Source organism: Balaenoptera acutorostrata, chromosome 4 (genome assembly GCF_949987535.1).
Source record: "Balaenoptera acutorostrata chromosome 4, mBalAcu1.1, whole genome shotgun sequence".
Classification (NCBI taxonomy): domain Eukaryota; kingdom Metazoa; phylum Chordata; class Mammalia; order Artiodactyla; family Balaenopteridae; genus Balaenoptera; species Balaenoptera acutorostrata.
The window spans coordinates 80,915,402-80,940,447 of record NC_080067.1 but is presented as its reverse complement, the minus strand read 5'-3'; the positions used below and the strand labels follow the sequence as shown (position 1 = coordinate 80,940,447).

Genomic DNA, 25,046 nt, shown 5'->3' with positions numbered 1-25,046 from the left:
TAATGTTTTATAGTTCTCAGCATATAAATCTTTCACCTCCTTGGTCAGCTTTATTCCTAAGGGGTTTTTTTTTTTGTATGATTTTAAAAGGTATTGTTTTTTTACATTCCCTTTCTGATATTGTGTTGTTAGTGTAAAGAAATGCAACCCATTTCTGTATGTTAATCTTGTATCATGCTACCTTGCTGAATTTATCAGTTCTTTAGGGTTTTCTATATTATAGTATCATGTCATCTGCATAGAATGACAATTTTACGTCTTCCCTTCCAATTTGGATACCTTTTGTTTCTTTTTCTTGTCTGAATTCCAATACTATGTTGAATAGAAGTCATGAGAGTAGGCAACCTTGTTCCAGATTCTAGCAGGATTTCAGCTTTTCACTGTTGAGTATTATATTCGCTGTGGGTTTGTCATAAATAGCTTTTATTATGTTGATATGTTTCCTCTATAACCCACCTTGGTAAGAGTTTTTATCATGAATGGATGTTGAATTTTATCAAATGCTTTTTCTGTATCTATTTAGATAATCATGTGATTTTTGTCTTTTCTTTGTTAATGTGATGTATCACATTAATTGATTTGCATTTGTTGAACCATACCTGTAATCCGGGGGTGAATCCAACTTGGTTGTGGGGCATGATCTTTTTTATGTGTTGTTGGATTTGGTTTGCTAATATTTTGCTAATATTTTATTTGGTTTTGCTAGTAGTTTTTTGCATCTGTATTCATCAAAGATAATGGCCTGTAATTTTTTTTTTTGGTGGTATATTTGTCTGGTTTTGGTATCAGGGTGATGGTGGCTTCATAGAATGTCTTTGAGAGTATTCCCTCCTTTTCAATATTTTGGAAGATTTTGAGAAGGATTGGTATAAGTTCTTCTTTATATGTTTGGTAGAATTTGCCTGTGAAGCCACCTGGTCCTGAACTTTTGTTTGTAAGGAGTTTTTTGTTTTTGTTTTTTGTTTTTGTTTTTGTTTTTTTTTACAGATTCTATTTCACTTCTAGTGATTGGTCTGTTCAGATTATTTATTTCTTCTTGATTCAGTTTTGGTGGGCTGTATGTTTCTAGAAAAACTTGTCCATTTCTTCTAGGTTCGCAAATTTGTTGGCATGTAGAGCTCTAGTATGTGGTCAATCCTAGAGAATGTTCCACATGCACTTGAAAAGAATGTGTATTCAGGGTTTTTTGGATGTAATGTTCTAAAAATATCAATTAAGTCTAACTGTTCTGTTGTATCATTTAGGATCTGATGCCTTATTGATTTTCTGTCTAGGAAGATCTGTCCATTGATGTGAGTGGGGTGTTAAGGTCTCCTACTAATATGGTATTCCAGTCAATTTCTCCCTTTATGTCTGTTAATATTTGTTTTATGTATTTAGGTGCTCCTATATTAGGTACATATATGTTGATGAGAGTAATATCCTCTTCTTGTATTGATCCTTTTATCATTATATAGTGTCCTTCTTTATCTTTTTTTAATGGCCTTTGTTTTAAAGTCTATTTTGTCTGATACAAGTATTGTGACCCCTGCTTTCTTATCATTTCCGTTTGCATGAAATATCTTTTTCCACCCCCTCACTTTCAATCTGTGTGTCCTTTGCCCTAAAGTGGGTCTCTTATAGGCAGCATATTGTAGGCTTTTGTTTTTTTTATCCAGTCTGCCACTCTGTGTCTTTTGATTGGGGCATTTAGTCCATTGATGTTTAAGGTAATTCTTGATAGATGTGTATTTATTGCCATTTAAAATCTTTTTTCCAGTTAATTCTGTATTTTCTCTTCTTCCCCTTTTCTTTTTGTTTTTCCTTTTGTGGTTTGATTTCCTTTTATTTTATGGTTGTGTTCTTTTGGGTTTTTGTGAATCTATTGTGTGTTTTTGACTTGTGGTTACCCTGTTTTTCAAGTATGTTAACCCCTTCGTATATCTACTTGCTTTAGACTGGAAGTCATATAGGCTCAAATACATTCTAAAAAAAAAGAATCTACATTTTCTTAACTCTCCTCAACATTTTATGATTTTGATGTCCTCTTTTACATCTTCATGTTTATCCTTTTGCTGTTCACTGTGGTCATCATCACTTTCACACAAAAAAAATTTATTTTTTTCCTTTTTAATTTGTATAGTGGCTTATTTAAGTGATTCACTTTTTGATTGTAATTTTCTCTTTGATATAGCTTCTTGCTTTTCTATTTAGAGAAGAAGACCTTTATATTTCTTTTTTTTTTTTTAATAAATTTATTTTTTTTTTGGCTGTGTTGGGTCTTCGTTTCTGTGCAAGGGCTTTCTCTAGTTGCAGCGAGTGGGGGCCACTCTTCATCGTGTATATTTCTTTTATGATAGGTTTAGTATTGCTGTATTTTTACTTTTTGCTTGTCTAAGAAATTCTCTCTCTCCTTCTATTCTAAATGAATATATTTTGCCACTCCCTTCTTGGCCTGAAACGTTTCTGTAGAGAAAGCAGCTGATAGCCTTATGGAGGTTTCCTTGTAATGAACTGTTTTTCTCTTGCTGCCTTTAGAATCCTCTCTTTAACTTTTGTCATTTTAATTATAATATGTCTTGGTGTAGGTCTGTTTGGGTTCATCTTGTTGGGACCCTCTGTGCTTCCTGTACCTGGATGTGTTTCCTTCTTTAGGTTTGGGAAGTTTTCAGCCATAATTATTTCTTCAAATACATTTTTGATCCCTTTTCCTGCTGGTGAGGGGGCTCCCCGGGGTACGGGCGTCTTTGCTCTTTCACAGCTTCCTCCCAGGGGTGCAGGTCCTGTCCAGATTCCTTTCTGTTTTTTTATCTTTTATCCTACCTGGTCATGTGGAGATTCTTTTTGTCCTTTTAGAAGTGTGAGGTCTTCTGCCAGCATTCAGTAGGATTCTGTGAGAATTGTTCCACATATAGATGTATTTTTTTGATGTATTTGTGGGAGAAGGTGAGCTTCTCATTTCTTCTCCACCATCTTGATTGCTCTGCTTTGGTTTTGAATGGGGAAGAAATAGTGGCCTGGAAACATTTTTCCTGAATTGGTTATTGTACAAGAAACCTTGCTTATCACAGGAATGGGAGTTTATTCTATCCCACTTTCCATCTCTTTCCTTCCTTAAGATTGGAACTGTGAACATCTGGTTCTCAGCAAAACAATTTAAGATGAAAACAACTCTGCTTCATCGAGTATGGAGAATGTTTTGTGTATGTGCTGCTGTGTTACGTTTCCATGTCTAGTTACCTTTTTACAACTCCACAGTGTATCCTAGTTACAGTTGGGCCATAATATGTTTAATCATTCCCCTGTTGATGCATTTGGACTTTTAACAAACTGAACATCCTTATATATATTTTTGCATGTGTAGAGTTTTGGAATATTCTCCCACTAGGCTACAAACTCCTTGAGGATGAGAGCTCTTTCTGAAGAATGCATATCCTCTAGCACAGTACCCCTGTGCATCATAAAGGTTCTGTAAATACTTATACAGATGTTGAAGGGATGGATAATATGCTGCATAGGAGCAGATGTAAGAGTTGGTGTTTCTGTGAGTGGAATGATAACACTGAGAACATGATTGAGACTATAGATTTGGTAAACCTTGTTTTTTTTAAAACCCTGAAATACTAGAACTGTTGGATACCTATCAACCTTGAAGGAGCTAGTTATTTTATATAAATAATATAACCACACTTACAAAGAAAGATACTACCTTTTTGGGGTTTTGATTTCAATTAAGTACTTTAAACAAAAAACATTATAGCAGGTTAACCAAAGAAAAGTAGATGTTCCCCTGGGGTTAGGGAGGATTGGAGGTCTCTGTTCCATTTCTCAAGTTTCACATTACAGGTTTTATATACTACAGAGTAGGCCGCAGCAGAATGACTTGCCTATCTAAGGCTTTAGGATAGTTGCCTTAGTACTCTACAATTTTTAAACTCTACATTTGTGCTGAACAGTATATGAATCAGGTAGATTTGTATTCCTGGCCCTTCCAGTATCTTTGGACAAGTCACTTCCCTTCTTTAGACCTCGTTTTCTTGATCTGTAAAATGTGGGTAGTAACACTGTTGAACCTCATAGGGTTGCTGAGAGGCTTAATGAGATAATGTACGTAAAGCAACTTAGCACAATGTCTTGGCACAGAGTAAGCACTCTTTGCTTGGCAACTGTTGTTAATGTTCATTGGAAGCCTCCACAATCTTTGACTAGATAAGTACAGTTAGTTAGGATCTAAGCTCTTAGGGATTTTTAAAGCATCTTGGATTTGAAAGATAGATAATAATAAGCCATTTATAGGAGGCTTCTGGAACAGCAGAATTTAAAAAGAAGGAAAAAGTGGGGTTCTGGTTCAAGATGGCAACATAGGAAGATCCTGAACTGACCTCCTCCCACAGACAAACTGAGTCTATAACTATGTGTGGAACAATTTCCTCAGAAAGGCTGGCTGAGCACATACTACACATCAGGCAAACAAGAAGAAAACCACATTGAAGTGGGTAGGAGAGGCTGGGGTGCAACCTCACTGCTAACCCCACCCCTGGTATGGAGACCCAGAATCAGGGTGGAACTCAAAACCCAGAGCTTCTCCCTGAGGAGGGAAGGGTTTGAACTACACATCAGGCATCATAACTAACTTTTAAGACCTGTACCTGAAAGACGAGCCCCCCAAAACATCTAGCTTTGAAAATCAATGGGACTTACTTATGTCCATGGGACCCGCAAGACAGTAGTGATCTGAGAAATGGCTCTTAAAAGGCTTGCAAGCTCAGACTCACCTGCCCCAGGGCCCAGCTCAGAGGGAGCCCGTGCTCAGACTTCTTTAAGTAAAAAAGGCTCGTTTGCTAATACTAAAGAGTTGGCCTGAGGGGTAGGCATATACTTTAACACACATATCCAAGAGCTTGCTGGAACACCCTCCAGGGACAGAGACTGGTGGGCACAATCTTCACACTCTCCCTCTGTTTTGGCTGGCAGCAGCATCTCTTTCTCTTTTTTTTTTTTAACTTTTTCCCACAGGTGCCATCTTTACACTCCCCCTCAGCTTTGCTACAAGCCATTGGGCACATCTTCGCACTTTCCCCTTCCTCATCTCCTGGAAGGGAGCTTTTACACGTGGCTGGTGCCCTGATTTTTGCAGCTGCTGCCCAGGGAACACCCCTTGATTGCTTGGCCCTAAAGGCCAGGGGGAGCTTAGGTTCGGGACTAACAATTGAAGAGATAGATAGTTCCTGGCAGGCTACCACCCCCAGGGCACTGCACAGACAGCACACTGAAACACATCCCATCTTTCTGTGAAAGAGGCCTGTTTGCTTGTCCAGGAGCTTTGGCCTGAGGCTTCAGTTTTGGCAACCACCTGGGGCCTACAGAGCTGTTTTCAGGGAATGTAAGCTGATGGACACCATCTTTGCACTCTCCTTCTGCCTCACTACAGCTGTTATCTCCCAGAAAAGAATTTAGATACTCATCTGGGGACAGCAGTACTTATGCTTGCAGTCCCACAGGACTGTATGTATTTGCATACTTCAAAAGCTACTGCCAGAGTTGGAGACAAGATGGTGGAGTAGAAAGACTTGAGCTTACCTCCTCTCACAGAAACACCAAAATCACAACTGCTGAACAACCACTGGCAAAAAAAGACTTGAACCTACCAAAAAAGATGTTCTACACCCAAAGATAAAGAAGCCAAAACAAGACAGTATGAGGGGCACTTTTACCATATAATCAAATCCCTTACCTGCCGGGTGGGTGACCCACAAATTGGAAAATAATTATATCACAGAGGTTCTCCCACAGAAGTGAGAGTTCTGAGCCCCACATCAGGCTCCTCAGCCTGGGGGTCTAGCATCAGGAGAATGAGCCCTCCCAGAGCATTTGGCTTTGAAGGCCAGTGAGGCTTGAGTACAGCAGCTCCATAGGACTGGGGGAAACAGAGACTCCACTCTTGGAGGGCACACACAAGGTTTCACTTGCACTTGGACCCAGAGGAAAGCAGTGACTCCATAGAAGCCTGGGCCAGACCTACCTGCAGATCTTGGAGGGTCTCCTGGGGAGGTGAGGGTTGGCTGTGACTCACTGTAGGGCAGGTACACTGGTGGCAGAGGCCCCAGGAAATATTCATCAGCATGAGCTTTCCCTGAGGTCACCATTTTGGTGAGGCCTGGCCCTACCCAACAGCCTGCAGGCTCCAGTGCTGGGACACCTCAGGCCAGACAACAAACAGGGTGGAAATATAGTTCCACCCATCAACAAGCAGGCTGCCTAAAGTCATCCTGACCCCACAGCTGCCTGTAAATATAGCCCTTGAGATGGCCCTGCCCACCAGAGACAAGACCCAGCTCCATCCACCAGTGGGCCAGCACCAGTCCCTCCCATGAGGAAACCTGCACCAGCCCCTGGACCAACCTCACCCACCATGGGGCAGACACCAGAAGCAAGAACTACAATCCTGCAGCCTGAGGAATGGAGACCACAAACACAGAAAATTAGACAAAATGAGATGGCAGAGATGAAGGAACAAGATAAAACCCCAGAAGAACAACTAAGTGAAGTGGAGATAGATAGGCAATCATAATGATAGTAAAGATGATCCAAGATCTTGGAAAAAGAATGGAGGCACAGACTGATATAAGAAATGTTTAATAAAGAGCTAGGGGACTTCCCGGGTGGTCCAGTGGTTAAGATTCCATGCTTCCACTGCAGGGAGCATGGGTTTGATCCCTGGTTGAGAAACTAAGATCCTCACATGCTGCACAGTATAGCCAAAAAAAAGCTAGAAGCTTCAGAGAACAAACAGATGAACAATACAATAACTGAAATGAAGAATACACTAGAAGGAATCAATAGCAGAATAAATAGGGCAGTAGAACAAATAAGTGAGCTGGAACACAGATTGGTGGAAATCACTATTGCAGAACAGAATAAAGAAAGAAAAATGATAGCACTGTTTACAATAGCCAGGACATAGAAGCAACCTAAATGTCCATCAACAGAGGAATGGATAAAGAAGATGTGGTACATATATACAATGGAATATTACTCAGCCATAAAAGGGAATGAAATTGGGTCATTTGTAGAGATGTGAATGGACCTAGAGAGTGTCATACAGAGTGAAGTAAATCAGAAAGAGAAAAATAAATATTAATGCATATATGTGGAATCTAGAAAAATGGTATACATGACCTCATTTACAGAGCAGAAATAGAGACACAGATGTAGAGAACAAATGTATGGATACCAAGGAAGAAAACAGTGGGGTGTGAGGAATTGGGAGATTGGGATCAACACATATACACTATTGATACTATGTATAAAATAGACAACTGATGGGAATGTACTGTATAGCACAGGGAACTCAACTTAATGCACTGTGGTGTCCTAAATGGGAAGGAAATCCAAAAGGGAGGTGATACATGCATATGTGTGGCTGATTCATTTTGCTGTGCAATAGAAGCTAACAACAGTGTAAAGCAACTATACTCCAATAAAAATTAATAAAAAAAGAAAAATGAAGTGAGGACAGAGACCTCTGGGACAACATTAAATGCACCAACAACATTCAGATTACAGGGGTCCCAGAAGGAGAAGAGAGAGAGAAAGGGCCTTAGAAAATATTTTAAGAGATAATGGCCAAAAACTTTCCTAACATGGGAAAGGAGACACTCAAGTCCAGGAAGCACAGAGTCCCATATAGGATAAACCCAAGGAGGAACACACTGAGACATATTAATCAAATCAACAAAGATTAAAGACAAAGAGATAATATTAAAAACAACAAATAACATACAAGGGAATCCCCACAAGGTTATCAGCTGATTTTTCAGCAGAAATTCTGCAGGCCAGAAGGGAATGGCATGATATATTTAAAGTGATAAAAGAGAAAAACCTGCAACCAAGAATACTCTACCCAGCAAGGCTTTTGTTCAGATTCGACAGAGAAATCAAAAGCTTTACAGACAAGCAAAAGCTAACAGTTTTCAGCACCATCAAAACAGCTTTACAGCAAATGCTAAAGGAACTTCTCTAGATGGAAAAGAAAAGGCCACAACTAGAAATAAGAAAATTACGAATGGGAAAGCTCACCAGTAAAGGTAAACATACAGTAAAGGTAGGAAATCATCCACACACAAATAATTTGATATCAAAATCAGCAATTGTGAGAGGAGGAGAGTACAAATGCAGGATATTGGAAATGCATTTGAAATTAAGAGACCAACAACTTAATCTTGTATATATGTATATAGACGACTATATAAAAACCTCATGGTAATTGCAAACCAAAAATACAGTAGATACACACAAAAAAGAAAAAGGAATCCAAACACAACACTAAAGATAGTCATCAAATCACAAGAGAACAAAAGAGGAAGGGAAGAAAAAAGACTTATAAAAACACATCCAGCGCAATTAACAAAATGGCAATATGAACATACATATCAATAATTACCTTAAATGTAAATGGATTAAATGCTCCAACCAAAAGACATAGACTGGTTGAATGGATACAAAAACAAGACTTGTATATACGCTGTCTACAAGAGACCCACTTTATTATTTTTTTATTTTTGTGTGCATGTGTGTGTATTGATAGTTTATTCTTTTTTATTGCCAAGTGGTATTCCATGGTATGGATGTACCATCATTTGTTTAGAACATCTTACTTGTTTTCAGTTTTTTGCTATTACAGATAAAGCTGCTATGAATAACTGTGTACAGGTTTTTGTGTGGAATAAATTTTCATTTCTGTGTCATAAATACCCAGGAGTATGATTACTGAGTTGTATGGCAAGTGTATATTTGGTTTTTAAAGAAACAGCTAAATTCTTTTACAAAGTGGCTGTATCATTTTATATTCCCACCAGCAATGTATGAGTGATTCAGTTTTTCCACAATCTCGCCAACACCTGGTATTTTTTTTTTAACATCTTTATTCAATATCTGGTATTATTGCTGTATTTTTCATTTTAGTTGTTCTAGTAGGTAGGTAGTGATATTTCTTCATGGTCTGCATTTTCCTAATGGTTAGTGATCCTAAACATCTTTTCATGTGCTTATTTGCCATTCGTATATTTGCTTTGGTGAGTTGTATGCTCAAATGTTTTTTAACTGGGTTGTTTTCTTTTTTTTTTTTTTACTGGGGTATAGTTGTTTTACAGTGTTGTGTTAGTTTCTACTCTACAGCAAAGTGAAGTAGAGTTCCCTGTGCTATACAGCAGGTTCTCATTAGTTATCTATTTTATACATATTAGTGTATATATGAAGAGACCCACTTTAAATATAGGGACACATACAGACTGAAAGTGAGGGGATGGAAAAAGGTATTCCATGCAAATGGAAATCAAAAGAAAACTGGAGTAGCAATACTCATATCAGACAAAATAGACTTTAAAATAAAGACTGTTATAAGAGACAAAGAAGGACACTACATAATGATCAAGGGATCAATCCAAGAAGATAGAACAATTGTAAATAAATATGCACCCAACATAAAGGCACCTCAATATATAAGGTTTCATCCATAAAAGAAATCAATAGTAACACAATAATAGTGGGAGACTTTAACACCCCACCTACATCAATGGACAGATCCTCCAGACAGAAAATCAATAAGGAAACACAGACCTTAAATTACACATTAGACCAGATGGACTTAATTGATATTTATAGAACATTCCATCTGAAAGCAGCAGAATACACATTCTTCTCCAGTTCACAAGGAACATTCTCCAGGATAGATCACATCCTGGACCACAAAGCAAGCCTCAGTAAGTTTAAGAAAATTGAAATCATATCAAGCATCTTCTCTGACCACAACGTTATGAAATTAGAAATCAACTGCAAGGAAAAAAAAACTAAAAAACACAAGACATGTGGAGGTTAAACAGTATGTTACTGACCAACCAATGGATCACTGAAGAAATCAAAGAGGAAATCAAAAAATACCTAGAGACAAATGAAAACGAAAACACAACAATCTAAAACCTATGGGATGCAGCAAAAGCAGTTCAAAGAGGGAAGTTTATAGCAATACAATCTTACCTCAGGAAACAGAAATCTCAAACAACCTAACTTTATACCTAAAGCAACTAGAGAAAGAAGAACAAACAAAACCCAAAGTTAGTAGAAGGAAAGAAATCATAAAGATCAGAGCAGAAATAAATGAAATAGAGATGAAGAAAACAATAGAAAAGATCAATGAAACTAAAAGCTGGTTCTTTGAAAAGATAAACAAAATTGATAAACCTTTAGCCAGACTCATCAGGGAGAAAAAGGAGGTCTCAGATCAATAAAATTAGAAATGAAAAAGGAGAGGTTACAAAGGACACCACAGAAATACGAAGGATCATAAGAGACTACTACAGGCAACTATATGGCAATAAAATGGACAATCTAGAAGAAATGGACAAATTCTTAGAAAGGTACAAGCAGCCAAGAGTGAACCAGGAAGAAATAGAAAATATGAACAGACCAATCACAGGTACTGAAATTGAAACTGAGTAAAAAACTTCCACCAAACAAAAGTCCATGACCAGATGGCTTCACAGTAGACTTCCATCAAATTTAGAGAAGAGTTATCACCTGTCCTTCTACAACTCTTCCAAAAAATTGCAGAGGAAGGAACACTCCCAAGCTCATTCTATGAGGCCACCATCACCCTGATACCAAAATCAGACAAACATACCACAAAAATAGAAAATTACAAGCCAGTATCACTGATGAACATAGATGCAAACATCCTCAACAAAATACTAGCAAACCGAATCCAACAATACATTAAAAGGATCGTACACGATGATCAAGTGGGATTTATCCCATTGGATGCAGGGATTTTTCAGTATCCACAAATCAATCAGTGTGATACACCACATCAACAAATTGAAGAATAAAAACCATATGATCATCTCAATAGATGCAGAAAAAAACTTTTGACAAAATTCAACACCTGTTTATGATGAAGACTCTCTGGAACCTGGGCATAGAGGGAATCTACCTCAACATAATAAAGGCCATATATGACAAACCCACAGTGATGAAAAGCTGAAAGCATTTCCTCTAAGATCAGGAACAAGACAAGGATTTCTACTCTCACCACTGTTATTCAACATAGTTTTGGAAGTCCTAGCCATGGCAATCAGAGAATGAATCTAGGAGCTGACTGAGACCCTCCCTTTTGGGACACTGATAGGTCTTGGCATACCCTCGAGTACTCGGAGCTATTACAAATATAATAGGCTGCTTTGACAATCAAAAGATTTGAGAGACAACCAGGAGCTAGGGTAGGGTTGAATGACAAGTTTCATCTCATACATGAGGCTACTCCTTTAAGACTAGCTGAGACAGTTGTTTCATCTAATGCATAGAAACCAACCCAGAGTCAAGCAAAATGAAGAAACAGAGGCATATGTTCCAAATGAAAGAACAAGATAAAAGCCTCAGGAAAAGACCTTAATGAAATGGAGATAAATAATTTACCCAATAAAGAGTTCAAAGTAATGGTCATAAAGATGCTCCTGAACTCAACTTCAACAGAGATGGAAAATATATGTATTAAATAGTCACAGAGCTGAGGAATACAATAACATAACTGAAAAATACACTAGAGGGGTTCAGACTAGATGAAGCAGACTAGATGAAGCAAAGAAAGGAACTTGAAGACAAGGCAGTGGAACTTACCCAATCAGGACAGCAAAACCAAAAAATAATGAAAAAAAGTGAAGATAGCTTAATGGACACATCTAGCAGACTGACATTCTCATTATAGGAGTCCCAAAAGAAGAGAGAGAAAGGAATAGAAAACTTGATGAAATAATGGGTGAAAATTTCCCTACCCTAGGGAAGGAAACAGACAGCTGCAGAAAGCCCAGAGTGTTCCAAATGAGATGAACCCAAAGAGACCCTCATCAAGACACATTATAATTAAAACACCAAAAGCTAAATACAAGGAGAGAATCTTAAAAGCAGCAAAAGTAAAACAACTTGTTATGTACAAGGAAACCCCGATGAGACTATCAGCAGATTTTTCAGCAGAAACTTTCCAGGCCAGAAAGTAGTGGCATGATAATATACAGTGCTGAAGGGGAAAAAAAACTTGCAACAAAGAACTCTACCCAGTAGAGTTCTTCAGAATTGAAGGAGAGAATTTTCCAGATTAGCAAATCTAAAGGAGTTCATCATCATTAAACCAGCCTTACAAGAAATGTTAAAGGACTTCTTTAAGCTGAAAAGAAAGGGTGCTAATTAGTAACAAGAAAACATAGGAAAGAATAAACTTCACTGAAAAAGGTAGTGGATCAACCACTTAAAAGGTTAAGAGACAAAAGTAGTAAAAATAATTATAACTATAATAATTAAAGGACATACAAGATAAAAAGATGTTAAAATGTGACATCAAAAATATAAAACCTTGTGGAGGGAGTTAAAATGTAGAGCTTTAGAATGCAATCAAACTTAAGTTGTTATCAACTTAAAATAGACTGTTATGGATACAAGTTGTCATATGTAAGCCACATGGTAACCACAAAGCACAATCCTGTAGTAGACACACAGAAGATGAAGAGAAAGGAATCTAAGCATACCACTAAAGAAAGTCATCATAGCACAATGGAAGAAAACAGAAGGAGGAAGAGAGACTCAATAGATGCAGAAAAAGCATTGGACAAAATTCAACATCCATTTATGATAAAGACTCTTAACAAAGTGGGTATAGAGAGAACTTACCTCAACCTAATCAGGACCACAGCTAACATCATACTGAAAAAGCTGAAAGCTTTTCCTCTGAGATCAGAAACAAAACAACAATGCCCACTTTTGCCACTTCTATTCACGTTAGTGGTTGGAGAGCCTAGCCAGAGCAGTTAGTCAAGAAAAAGAAACAAAAAGCATCCAAATTGGAAAGGAAGTAGTAAAACTGTCACTATTTGTAGATGACATATTATTATATATAGGAAACCCTACAGACTGAAAAAAACTGTTAGATCTAATACACAAATTCAGTTAAGTTACAGGATACAAAGTCAAAGATCTGTTGCATTTTTATACACTAACAAACAATCAGACAGAAAGAGAAATTAAGAAAACAATCCCATTTACAACGGCAACAAAAAGAATGAAATACCTACAAATAAATTTAACCAAGGAGCTGAAAAACATGTACACTAAAAACTATAAAAGACATTTATGAACAAAATTGAAGACAAAGATAAATGGAGGGCTTCCCTGGTGGCGCAGTGGTTGGGAGTCTGCCTGCCAATGCGGGGGACACGGGTTCGAGCCCTGGTCTGGGAAGATCCCACATGCCATGGAGCGGCTAGGCCCGTGAGCCACAATTACTGAGCCTGCGCGTCTGGAGCCTGTGCTCCGCAACAAGAGAGGCCGCGATAGTGAGAGGCCCGCACACCGCGATGAAGCATGGCCGCCACTTGCCGCAACTGGAGAAAGCCCTTGCACACAAATGAAGACCCAACACAGCCAAAAATAAAATAAATAAATAAATAAAATTTTTAAAAAGATAAATGGAAAGATATTTCATGCTCATATACTGGAAGAATTAATACTGTAAAGATGTCCAAATTACCCAAAGCAATCTACAGATTCAGTGCAATCCCTATTAACATTCCAATGGCACTTTTCACAGAAATAGAACAAAAAATCCTAAAATTTCTTTGGAATCACAAAAGACGCCAAATAGCCAAAGCAGTCTGGAGAAAGAACAACAAAACTGGAGGCATCACACTCCCTGATTTCAAATTATATTACAAAACTATAGTAGTCAAAACAGTATGGTATTTGCATAAAAACAGACACATAGATCAATGGAACAGAATAGAGAGCCCCAAAATTAACCCACACATATATGGTCAGTTAATTTTTGACAAAAGAGCCAAGAATATACAATGGGGATAGGACAGTCTCTTCAATAAAATGATGTTGGGAAAACTGGTTAGCCACATGCAAAAGAATGAAACTGGACCACTATCTTACACCATACACAAAAATTAATCCAAAATGGATTAAAGATTTGAATGTAAGATCTGAAACCATAAAATTACTAGAATAAAACATAGGTGGTAATCTGCTTGACATAGGTCTTGGCAATGATTTTTTAAAATCTGATTCCAAAACAACAAAAGCAAAAATAAACAAGTGGGACTTCATCAAACTCAAAAGCTTCCACACAGCAAAGGAAACCATCAACAAAATAAAAAGGCAACTTACTGAATGATAGAAGATATTTGCAAATCATATGTCTGATAAGGGGTTAGTATCCAAATATAAAGGGGTTAGTATCCAAATATAAAGAACTCATACAGCTCAATAACAATGACAACAAAAAAATCAGATTAAAAAATTGGCAAAGGATCTGAATAGACATTTTTCCAAAGAATATGTGCAAATGGCCAACAAGCATATGAAAAGATGTTCAACATTGCTAATCATCAGGGAAATGCAAAACAAAACCACAATGAGATACCACCTCCCACCTGTTAGAATGGCTATTATCAAAGCTTTTCCTATATGATCAAACAAAACAAGGATGCCCACTACCAAAAGACAAGAAATAGCAAGTGTTGGCGAGGATGTGGAGAAAAGGGAACCTTTGTGCACTGTTGGTGAGAATGTAAATTGGTGCAGCTCCTATGGAAAATAGTATGAAGTTTCCTCAAAAAATTAAAAATAGAACTGCCATCTGATCCAGCAATTTCACTTCTGGGTATTTATCCAAAGAAAACGAAAACACTAACTTGAAGATATATCTGCACCCCCATGTTCGTTGCAGCATTATTTACGATAGCCAAGATGTGGAAACGACCTAAGTGCCCACTGATGGATGAGTGGATAGAGAAGATGTTGTGTATATATACAATGGAATATTACTCTTAAAAAAATGAAATCTTACCCTTTGTGACAATATGGATGGATGCCCTTGAGGGTATTACGCTAAGTGAAATAAGTCAGAGAAAGACATACTGTATGATCGCACATATGTGTAACCTAAAATCAACAGAAAACAGATTGGATATTCCCAGAGTTGTGGGGTAGGGGTGGATGGAATGGGTGAAGGGAGTCAAAGGGTACAAACTTCCAGTTATAGAGTAAGTCCACAAGGATGTAATGTACAGTATGCCAACTTTGTTAATAAAACTATATAGCATATTTGAAAATTGCTGAAAGAGTAGATCTTAAAAGTTCTCATCACAAGAAAAAAAAGTTTTGTGACTAGGTAAGGTGACGGATGTTAACTAGACTTATTGTGATGATCAGTTTATAATGTATCCAAATCATGATGTACACCTGAAACTAATGTTACATGTAAGTTACACCTCAATAAAAATTTTTTTTAAAAAAGAAAAAGCCAGAATTAAGAATTAGGGTTTGTATGTAATCTAAGCACTTGGCGGGGCTGAGGGGAAAGGCTGGCTCACACATGTGGTCAGGTTAGATGCCTTGCGAGGACTTTCCCAACAGCATGTCACAGTGCTTCTGCGATGTACACTACAATTGTCTTCAATTGTGAGGCAGTTTTTATCGTATTTTATTTGCTACTGAACCTTTTTTGGCAACATAGGAAATTTATTTCTTTGTTTTTTGATGCTGTTAAAGTATAAACGCTCTAAAATTAGACATTGAAAAGGGATTGGTTCAAGTATCTATTCCCACTGTGGAGGTCTATGGCCAATCCAAGGAGTCCCTTCACCTGCTTTTATTCACTTGCTGTGTAGAAGGGGCATGGTGAACAAGAGCATATTTTTATTTAAAGCAGGTTAGATACTTTTCAGAAAAGTCATATGACAGGTTTTCTGATTTACTGTATTAATTAAACAAACTTTTGTGGTTTTGTAGGTGATAATCTTGGCCAGCAATACAACAGCCCACAAGAAGTGATTGGCAAACGAGGTTCTGATATCATCATTGTGGGCCGGGGCATAACAACATCAGCTAATCGTCTGGAAGCAGCTGAGATGTACAGAAAAGCTGCTTGGGAAGCTTATTTGAGTAGACTTGCTGTTTGAGTGTCTTGGATACATTTTTGTGAAGGCCTTGAAGATACATGGTCTCCTGAGATGCCACTGGCTTGAAATAATAAACAGCCTTTAATACTGCTTGGATTCTTCCACAGGTCCTGTGTGGAATGACTTCTGGAGTTACGACGGCACACAGGAAATATTCTGTGACTTATAATCACTGCAGTGTCACTATAATCAGTTCATTTTCAAGCTGTCTTTTATTGAGACTGATGTTAGTTAGGCAATCACGCCCTGTCCTGTTAGAATCTTCCACACTTGAGGAAGTCCCCCATCTCTAGATCAGACTTTTTGATTCTTTGAATTGCCGTGAGACAGAAATTTTAGGTCATGAAGAGGCTAAAACCAGTAGAGCATTTCTTGTGTCCTTTATTCTGTGTCTAATGCGGTACCCTAATAATATTTAAATATTAGCTGTCCTCCTCCTCTTCTGCTTAAAAGTAATAGTCTAGGTGTCCAAACGGTGCTGGTTCCCCGCACTGCCGTTGCTCACTCCCCGGAGCGGGCCCGGTGGGAAACAGGAGATGACTGACTGTAGCTGAGCCCCTGAAGCCAATATCAGGCTTTCATTTCAACATGGAGAGGACTTCTGACTCAGTTCTTCCCCGGGGCAGCAGTTTAAACCTGTGCTGAACCCCAGTCGCTGATTCCTTTTGCCTTATTTCTATTACAAATGGACCAGCTGCTCCTTCATTTATTTAAAAAGACAGCAGCGTCAAGAGGTCTAAGGTTTCATTTGGAGGTTGGCTTGAGGCTCCTGCATGATTGTCCCAAACGCCGTTGACAGAGAGGGATGTCAGCCTTCACATTTAGAAATGAAGAGAAAGGAGCCCAGCAACAGAGCTGAAGTTCTGGGTCTCCACTGCGGTGGGGCTGGACACTTCACACGTGTGGCAGTTAGGCGGCCTCTCACTCTGGTCCCCAGCGCACTTTCTCCTGGAAATTCTTCTGAGTTTCTGGACGATCCCCGTGCTCCGATACTGACACAGATTTTCTCCATTTTTATATTTCTTTGGTCTGTTCAGGAAGCATCTTAGAGGGAGGAGAGTGACGGGTGTGGGCTCAGGTGATCATTTTGAAATGGCCCGGCTGCACATTCAAGGCCCTGGGGTTCTAGAGCAGGGCCAGGTGGCAGTTGCATTTGAAGGCTCTCAGTTCTGATTCCACCAGCACACTCCCGATCTGCCGTTCTCATCTCGATCATGCCTACAAGCAGTGGCAGGTGTCAGAGGACACTTGCCATTTCCTCAGGATGACAGCTGTTCCCATCTCTGACTGCCCCACTCTTCAGCTTTCGTGAGTCAAATTGAAGCCTGTTGTTAGGTCAACTCGGGTGCTTATCTTGGAGTCTACACTTAGCAGCTTCTGCTCTGAAGTCCAGTTGAGCTTCGGGTCTCATTGCTGCAGCTCCAGAGAAGTTCCCTCTGGGAAAGACAAATTATCACGGAATAAGGCTGGAAGGAAATGGAAGAGGTGTGGCCTCGGGGCTACTCTGGAGGAGCTGAAAGTTAGGAAGAGGTGAAAATTTTTCTACTAAGAACTTACGGGAATTTCTTGGATATGTTAAAAGTCTTGGTGACCTCAAGGCCGAGAGACCTTTGCAGTAATGTGTTGAGGTCTCAAGTGCCCACTTAATGGACTCACTGGTTCTCACACTTCAGCATGCATCAGAATCACCTGGAGTCTCGTTAAATCAGATGTTGGCCCAGCTCCAGCGTCAACTCTGGGTACTTCTAGGATAGGACATGAAAGTTTGCATTTCTAACAAGTTCTCAGGCAATGCTAATGCTGCTGGTACAGGGGCCACACTTAGAGCATCACTACCCTGGTTAGTCACATTTTTCTTCTGCAATGAAATGGTCTTGGGGTCTCTTTCTCCTGCTGAGAACAGGAGAAAAGTCCTGCCATAAGCAGTTCTGTTACTGAAGCTCACTCAGGGCCCCTTCTGGGTAACTTGAAGGGAAATCAGAGGAGCATCAAAGAATCACCTGGGCCCCACCATCAGAGATTCTGTTTCAGCAGATTTGAGGTGAGGCCTGGAAATCTGCATTTCAACAGGTACTTCAGCTTATTTTGCTGTTTCTTGAGACTAAGCCCAGCGCAGACAGTCTGGAGTCATAAAACTTTGGAGCACAAATTGATTGAGACAAGACAAAGAACTTGACTGTCTAGGACCTATGAGGGGACTATTCAGCATAGAAGCATTTTAGAGGCATTTAATAGTCTAGCCCTTTCTCAGTCAAGAAATATTTACAGAGCATGAGCTCTGAGCTTACAACACCGGCCCTAGTGAAGAAAATGGGAACAGTCTTCACAGGGTGCCCAGAACAACATCTGTAAGACTAATGGGAGTGGAGAATATCAATACTGGCCTCTTCCAGTACTCTGGGTGTTTAGTAGAGCACAAGCCAGTCAATTTGTAGTGCCGCAGGAACCTAAGAAACCTGGTCTGCTCTCCTTACTTTAAAGCTACAGAAGTACAGACCCTGAAAAGTAAAGGGATCAGCTCATAACCAGCTTGTGACAGGCCTTGTGACAGGCCACACAGGCCTGGGGTCTCAGACCCAGCTCATCCTCACTCATGGTGATGTGGACTGTCTACGGTCTCTGGAAAAAGGTGCTGGAGGGTGAGGATGGCAGCCCGGGGACACTCAACACCCACTCACCCACCTCTCCTGAACACAGTGCTGCTGGGTCCACGTCGGCAAGGCCCAGAAGCACCGCCATAGGCTTTGCCAGGATCTCCAAAGAAGAGAACAGTTACAGGGTATCATCTCCTTTGAGGTGGGTGGACACAAGGAGCAAGAGTGGGGAGGCTCAGGACTAGGGCGCATGCGCACTCTGTGTGTGTGTGTACACATCAGAGGGCCAACTAGATGTTTCTGCCGCGAGAGGAGCTGAGGTTTCTGACAGCCCATCTTGGTCAGTGCACTGCTGGCCCATAGATGCAGTCTGTGGTCTCCTACCAACCATGGGTTTGCTGCTACGTGCCAGGGGTGGGCAAAAGAAAGAAAACACCTGAGGAAATCCAGCAACCAGGCGAGGAAAGCAAAGAAAACCACCCGTAACAGGTGTTAGCTCCAAGAGAGCGGGGATTTCACCTTGTGTTCCGTGCAGTATCTCTGCACCTGGAACGGGCCCAGCACATGTTTCTGCATGAATGCAAGCATAGGTGCCTTCTGGTGAAGGGGAACTGCCACAGGAAGCAGACCCGCTTCAGAATAACAAAAACAAGATGACAATTTGTGTGTGTTGGGGGGAGGGGGGACTAACATGAAAATTTTCATTTTGAATGTGAAAATGTGATGGAAAAATTTCAAGGTGGTATGATTATATTGAGAACTACACCTGTGGGCAGGTAGATCAGGTGGAAGAAATACCAAAATTCAAAACAAAGGGACAAAGAAATGGAAATAATGAGGGAGTAGATGAGAGGCTTACAGAACAGATTCATGAATGTAAAGAGGAAAAGACAATGGGAGGACAGGAAATATTTACAGAAATAACTGAGGAAATTTTCCCCAGTTTGAAAAAATACTTGAGTCTGCAGAAGCAAAGGGCCCAGTGAGTTCTAGGCAGGTGTTGTGGACAAAGGCATACACCTGGGCACATCCTGTCAAAATTACTGAACTTCAAAGATGGGAAATTTTACCAACATCTAGAGGAATAAAATACTTGGAAAGTGAAAAGAATCCAACTAGTAGCAGACTGTCATCTGTAACACTGGAAGCTTGGAGACAGGTAGTGACATGCACAGGCCCTGAGAAAGGCCGGTCACAACCAGGATTGCTGAGCCCAGCCATGTGATCCGCTGTCGGGCTGCAGCAGCCTGGTGTGAGCGTTCACGGTGCACCTCAGTGCTCTGACTCACATCGACACCAGTGAGTGAGAGGCACTGAGCACGTGCCTCTGAAAAGGCTCCTTGGGGGAGGCCGGGAGTGCACAGGCAGAGCGGGGGTATCTGGCCAATAAAAATGGGACTTGTCAGTCGCTGAAGCAGTGACTGTATCCCAGAATCTTAGGAAACTGATTTTGGAAGCTCCTTAGAGATCATCTAATCTGATCAGGCCATTTCACAGATGAAATTGAGTCCCACTGGGAAATGATTCACGCAAGGTTACAGAAGAGCCAATTACAGGCAGAGGAAGGACTAGAATCCCTGTCGTTACCCTCAGATTTGGTATTTTTGTTATTACACTTTTTATCCCGTTTCTGTAAGGTAGATACATTCAACTTTGTCCCCCTTTCTATCGACATGCAGATACATACTATACATATAATATTCTTTCACCATTTAATCAAGTATTTACTGAACACAGGGAGTGAACCTGACTTACATCGTCCCAGTCGTTACAGAACTCAGTTTCCAAACTAAACTTTCAAAAGGACTTCCATACCATCCTAAGAGACCGCAGCCAGTCTTTCCTTCCCCATCGGTCACAGCTTCATTGCTACCAGGATTCAATAGAAAGGACCAAAACAAGTGGCAATTCTGTTAACGTCCCCATCCTTCCTTCCTCCCTGAGTCCATACACTTTGCCTTACGACTCAGCAGTTCCTCCCATTTGAGGTGGAGAGCATTTCCACAACCCACTGATGTTGGACTCAGCTGTGTAGGTTTCTCTGGCCAATGGAATGTGGGGGGAGGGGACAGCGTCCCAGTTCCGAGTCTAGACTTGTGTTTCTGCCACCATGAGAAGAGCATGCCCTGATTAGCCCACACGTCCCAGGAGAATAAGCGGAGCAGAGCCCACACCAGGCTTCCACAGCTTGATGCCCGGGGGCCCCACCTGGTCCACGAGCCTGTGAGCATGGCAGTCAGTGCTCATCACTGGACGCCATGGGATTCAGGGTGGGGGGCTGTGCAGCAGTAGCTAACTAACAGTTACAGTGTGCTGCGGTGCCCCACGTCTAGCCCTGGTCACCGGGAGGACAAAAGCTTGACTCCACCAAGACTCGGCCTTCCCCGCCTTCACCTGCGGCTGCTTTCAGAGATCTCTCCAAAAGAAACAGCCACTCGGCTCTTGTGGGAATGCTGTGCTTCAGTAGTGAGCCCACTGTCAGCCAGTGGGTAACCATGGACTCTGCAGTTTGCTTCCTCCACCCCTTAGCAGATGGACGTGATACGTGTCGTCAGCGCCCCTGGCTGACTGAGCATGGGCTAAGAGGACCAGTGGGGCAAGGATACCAAAACATGTTTTTTGAAGGAATCTGGTATTTTTTTTAAAAGGGGGGATGGGAATCAGGACTCCTTAGGGTTCTTTATTTTATAGTTAATGCTGTCTTTATTAAATGCTGTTTTATTTTGGATTATAGGACATAGGATGCTATATCTTTTTTTAGATCCTAGGACCTTTAAACTTCGTAATCTGGTTTTGAATGAATTTTTTTTTTTTTTTTCTTCTCTGCAATCTGTTTTCTCCATAGCCCTTCCAAGCCCACACTTGGCCTTTGTGCCTCAGGAAAGGGATGCCACAATGGAAATACAAAGAGAAACAAAACAGAATATTTTTTAACTTTTAAAGTTCAAGGTCTTGACATAAGGACTGCGTTGGAAGAACATTTGCCTCTCTCCTTCCCACCAAGGGAGCAGGGGAGGAGTGTTCCTCTGGCCTGGGGAGAGGAACAGAAGGTGGAGGGGTGGACACAGTCAGATCCTGGGGTGGGCTGTGGTACGGAATCCCCACCCCAGGCAGGGAGGGAGGGAGGAAAAAAGAGGCACAGACAGCAGAGGAGCTCTGGGCCTCGCTTTTCTAGGAGGAGCCCAGGAGAGCAGTGACGCCAGGAAACCCACGCCAGCACGGAGCATGGCAGTGGACGTGGAGGCCACGTGTGGCTGAGGCAGAGCCTGAGGCAGCCTGCGCTTCTGCGGCCCCGTGTAACATGAGGGAGGAGCCGCTTTTCCCTGAAAAGGGCATGGGAGTTAGCTGAGAAACAGACCTGGTGGGCCTGAAGGCTCTCCCCCCACCATGTAGGGACATTTCAGCAGAAAGTGGTCCTGGTGAGGACAGTGACGTCTGAGCGGGTGCCGTGTGCACAGGCAGCTCTGTGGGCCTGCCTCCAGTGTCCTGCTGCTGCACTTAGCCCGCAGCGTGGGGCGCAGGGGACCCTGAAACGACTGTGATTAACAAGACACTGTCCCTCTTTACCTAGTAACTTTGTTTTCTGTCATCACCTGAATAGAGATGGTGACGTTAAAAAAAATAATAAAAATGGTTTTTGCACACCTGGATGACGGCCTGAAGGGTCTTATCCACCTCATAGAACTTGGTCAGGGAGAAACGGCCTCCTCAGTCTCCCATCTCCTTCCCCCGCTTACGCTTTTCTCTTCCGCCCTCACCCCGCCACCTTGCTGCCCTCAGACTTCCCCAAACCCGGGTGGTCTACTCTTGGGCTGTAGCATCCCCTCTTCCTCCCTCCTGTTGCCTTCTTCCCCTTTTAAACTCCAGGTCCATGCGACAGGGGACGTCTCCCAACTCAGGTCGAGCCTACAGTCCCCGAGGCTTGAGCAGCAATGAGCCCTCAGGGGCAGCTCAGCAGGCGGAGAGCAAGGCAGCCCCGGCCTCCCGTCTCTCCTGGGGCCTCTGCCCAGCTCTCCCCTCCCACCCACGTGGGACCCTCCCATGGGTGCAACCCACAACCCTCAGTTGTGGTGGGTTCTGTTCAGTGTAGGTTTTAAAATATTGTTTTATGGTCACAGGCCAGGATGTGAATGCCAACCATCTCACACAACCGCTCATACAAATATTCCATTCCCGCATGGCTGGCTGGACCAGCAGGGAAGTGAGCCACAAACCAGTGCCCGCACCAACCCATGGGCACCTCATGGAAGAGAGTCTTTAAAGTGTTGAACTTTTATGCCAGGAATCATGAAATGTGTGTCAGTTGTCATCTTCCGTCATTTTTTTCCCCCCTCACTTTTTAAATAGAAAAGTTCCTTGAACTGTACCTGGATTTTCGGTCACCACGCATATACCAGAGACTGTTCATAAGGCAGGGACAAGAGAAAAAGATGCAAGGAAGGAGGAGGGGAAGAGACGTTTTATAATCTCTCCATCTGCATGTAGAGGTACTTCGTTTAATTTCAGTAGAGATGTGTGCCTCCAAGGCAGAAATTCAGATGACTCTCTAGTCATAGCGCAGAGTTCTGAGATAAGAAACGACAGTCTTGCTTTTCCCAGGGGGTGCGACAGAGAGGAAAGAGCATCGAACTAGAGTAGGGATCCCTGAGCTGGGGTCTCACTTGCCAACCTTCTCTCCAAGGGGGGGACCGATCTCAATCTCCTCCTTAGTAAGATGGGGAAATACCTCCCCTGAGTACCACGTGGGGCTACCGTGAGGGTCAAACGAAGAGAGGCTGCTTTTGTCTCAGGCGTTTGATAGTCTGTGCAGGTAGGACCAATGAAGCTGTAATTGGCGAGCCTTCCAGGGGGTTTCTGAAGTCAAACTAAGATGGTAAATGGTAACCAGCTGCCCTAATAAATAGGCCCAGGCCTTGTAATATGTTCCCTGTTTACACACGTTATTAGCATTATTCTGACAAGGGGTCTGTAGCGTTCACTAGAACACTGAAAGTGTCACCGACACGAAGTGGTTAAGAACGCCTATCCTAGAAGGTCACCACCTCGGCGCGTGACCCTATGGTTACTTACAGTTTAGAGCTTGCCTTTTTGCAAGAACTTGAGGCCACTTAAAATGAAGACACTATGCAGCAGAACATTCGTCAGAAGGCTCAGAAAGCGTGTGTGGAGGGGGAGGCAGGGCGAGGACGGGGGGCAGTGGAGGGGGCGGGATTCAGTGGAGAGGATGGGGATCCCAATAAGAACTGGAGGTAGGTTCCATTTCCTGGCATTTAGTTCCCAGCCTCCTGACAATCAAGACACCAAAACAGGCCAGATTATACAAGTCCCATGCTATGACAAAAGGAAGCATCGAACGTCCCAGCACTGAACTCCGGAGAAACCAGTTGGATACGAAGACCATCTATCTCACTGTGACACATCACCCAACCCATCCTGGAGGCGGCTCTGTCAGCCGGGGCCGGCCGGGCGGTGACCATCCCTCGCAAAGCTGCAAGATCGGCAGGAGGAGCCACGGGGGCTGAGAAGAACGAGCTCTCCCTTCCCAGCACCACCACCTGCTCAACCGTCTCTCTCATTCTCCTGCCTCCACTCACATCCTCTCCCGAGGGTCAGAATGGCGCCCCGTCCTGCCTGAGAAGTCTGGAACCCCTCAGCTGGGTGAGGACAGAAGCTGGGGGGAGGGAGAGCCCTAGCCAAGCCTCCTCAGCCCCCCGCCAGGACGAGAGGGACAGGCGCGCCACATTCACGGGCACGCTGACAGCCACGGTTGGACAAGCTCCCAAGCGGGTCCCACACGTCCGCAAGGGATGCCTCAGAGGCTCTTACCTCCTCCTGAGTTTCCTCCACGCTGCTGCCCTCCTCCTCTGCTCCACTGCCCCGTCCCAGCCAGGCGCAAAAGGGCTGCGGAAACTGAGTCCACCAGGCTGCCCTTCTCAGAAGCGACAGGAGCCCGGCACGCCTGCCGAGAGCTCTCCAGTGAGGGAGGAGCTTTTCAGTTAAGAGATGTCACGTGAACAGAGAAAAGGACCGCCTCTCCTCCCCTCTGATCTTCCCATCTGTTTGCTGTTACCTGAAATTCATCCCAAGAGTTTCATGATAATCAACTCCAGCTTTGATCCTAATTAAGCAAATTTAAAAAAACACGTCTTCCAAGAAGAGGCAGCTGTTAGTTACTTTAGTTTGTCTAATTACTAGTCAACCAAGTGGAATGAGAATCCCCAGTTCTCTTTAAAAGAGTGACAGCATAATCCTGATTTGGTTAAAATTACACACATATGCACAGAAAAAAAGACCAAGACGTAGTCCCCAAAAAGGGCAAGAGTCGTTACCTCTGTGTGGTGTGATTATAAAAGATTTTTGATTTCTTTATGATCTCTTTATTGTCCATCTTTTCCATGTACTACTTTTGCATTAGAAAAGTAAATTGTTAAAAAATCAATCAGTAAAAATAAGTACCATTTGGAAA

General features: G+C 42.0%; 1 protein-coding gene and 1 long non-coding RNA gene across 3 annotated transcripts in view; one reads left to right on the top strand and one right to left on the bottom strand.

The window, feature by feature from the left end:
- UMPS (uridine monophosphate synthetase) overlaps window positions 1-16,076 on the top strand; it is a 43,594-nt gene extending 27,518 nt beyond the window's left edge. The window contains exon 6 of the mRNA XM_007175645.3: window positions 15,817-16,076. Coding sequence (XP_007175707.2) covers window positions 15,817-15,986 — 170 coding nt within the window. The 3' untranslated portion in view covers window positions 15,987-16,076. The remainder of the gene's footprint in view (window positions 1-15,816) is intronic.
- Window positions 1-24,625, bottom strand: part of LOC114236904 (uncharacterized) — a 30,364-nt gene extending 5,739 nt beyond the window's left edge. Inside the window, exons 1-2 of one of the 2 annotated variants that reach the window (XR_009008148.1) lie at window positions 24,407-24,625; window positions 15,702-17,422 (exon numbers count right to left, since the gene is read on the bottom strand). This is a non-coding gene — a long non-coding RNA (uncharacterized LOC114236904). Of the gene's footprint in view, window positions 1-15,701; window positions 17,423-24,406 lie in introns of those variants that run through there. The other variant, XR_003622752.2, reaches the window with a different exon arrangement.
- Between the last annotated feature and the right edge of the window lie 421 nt (window positions 24,626-25,046).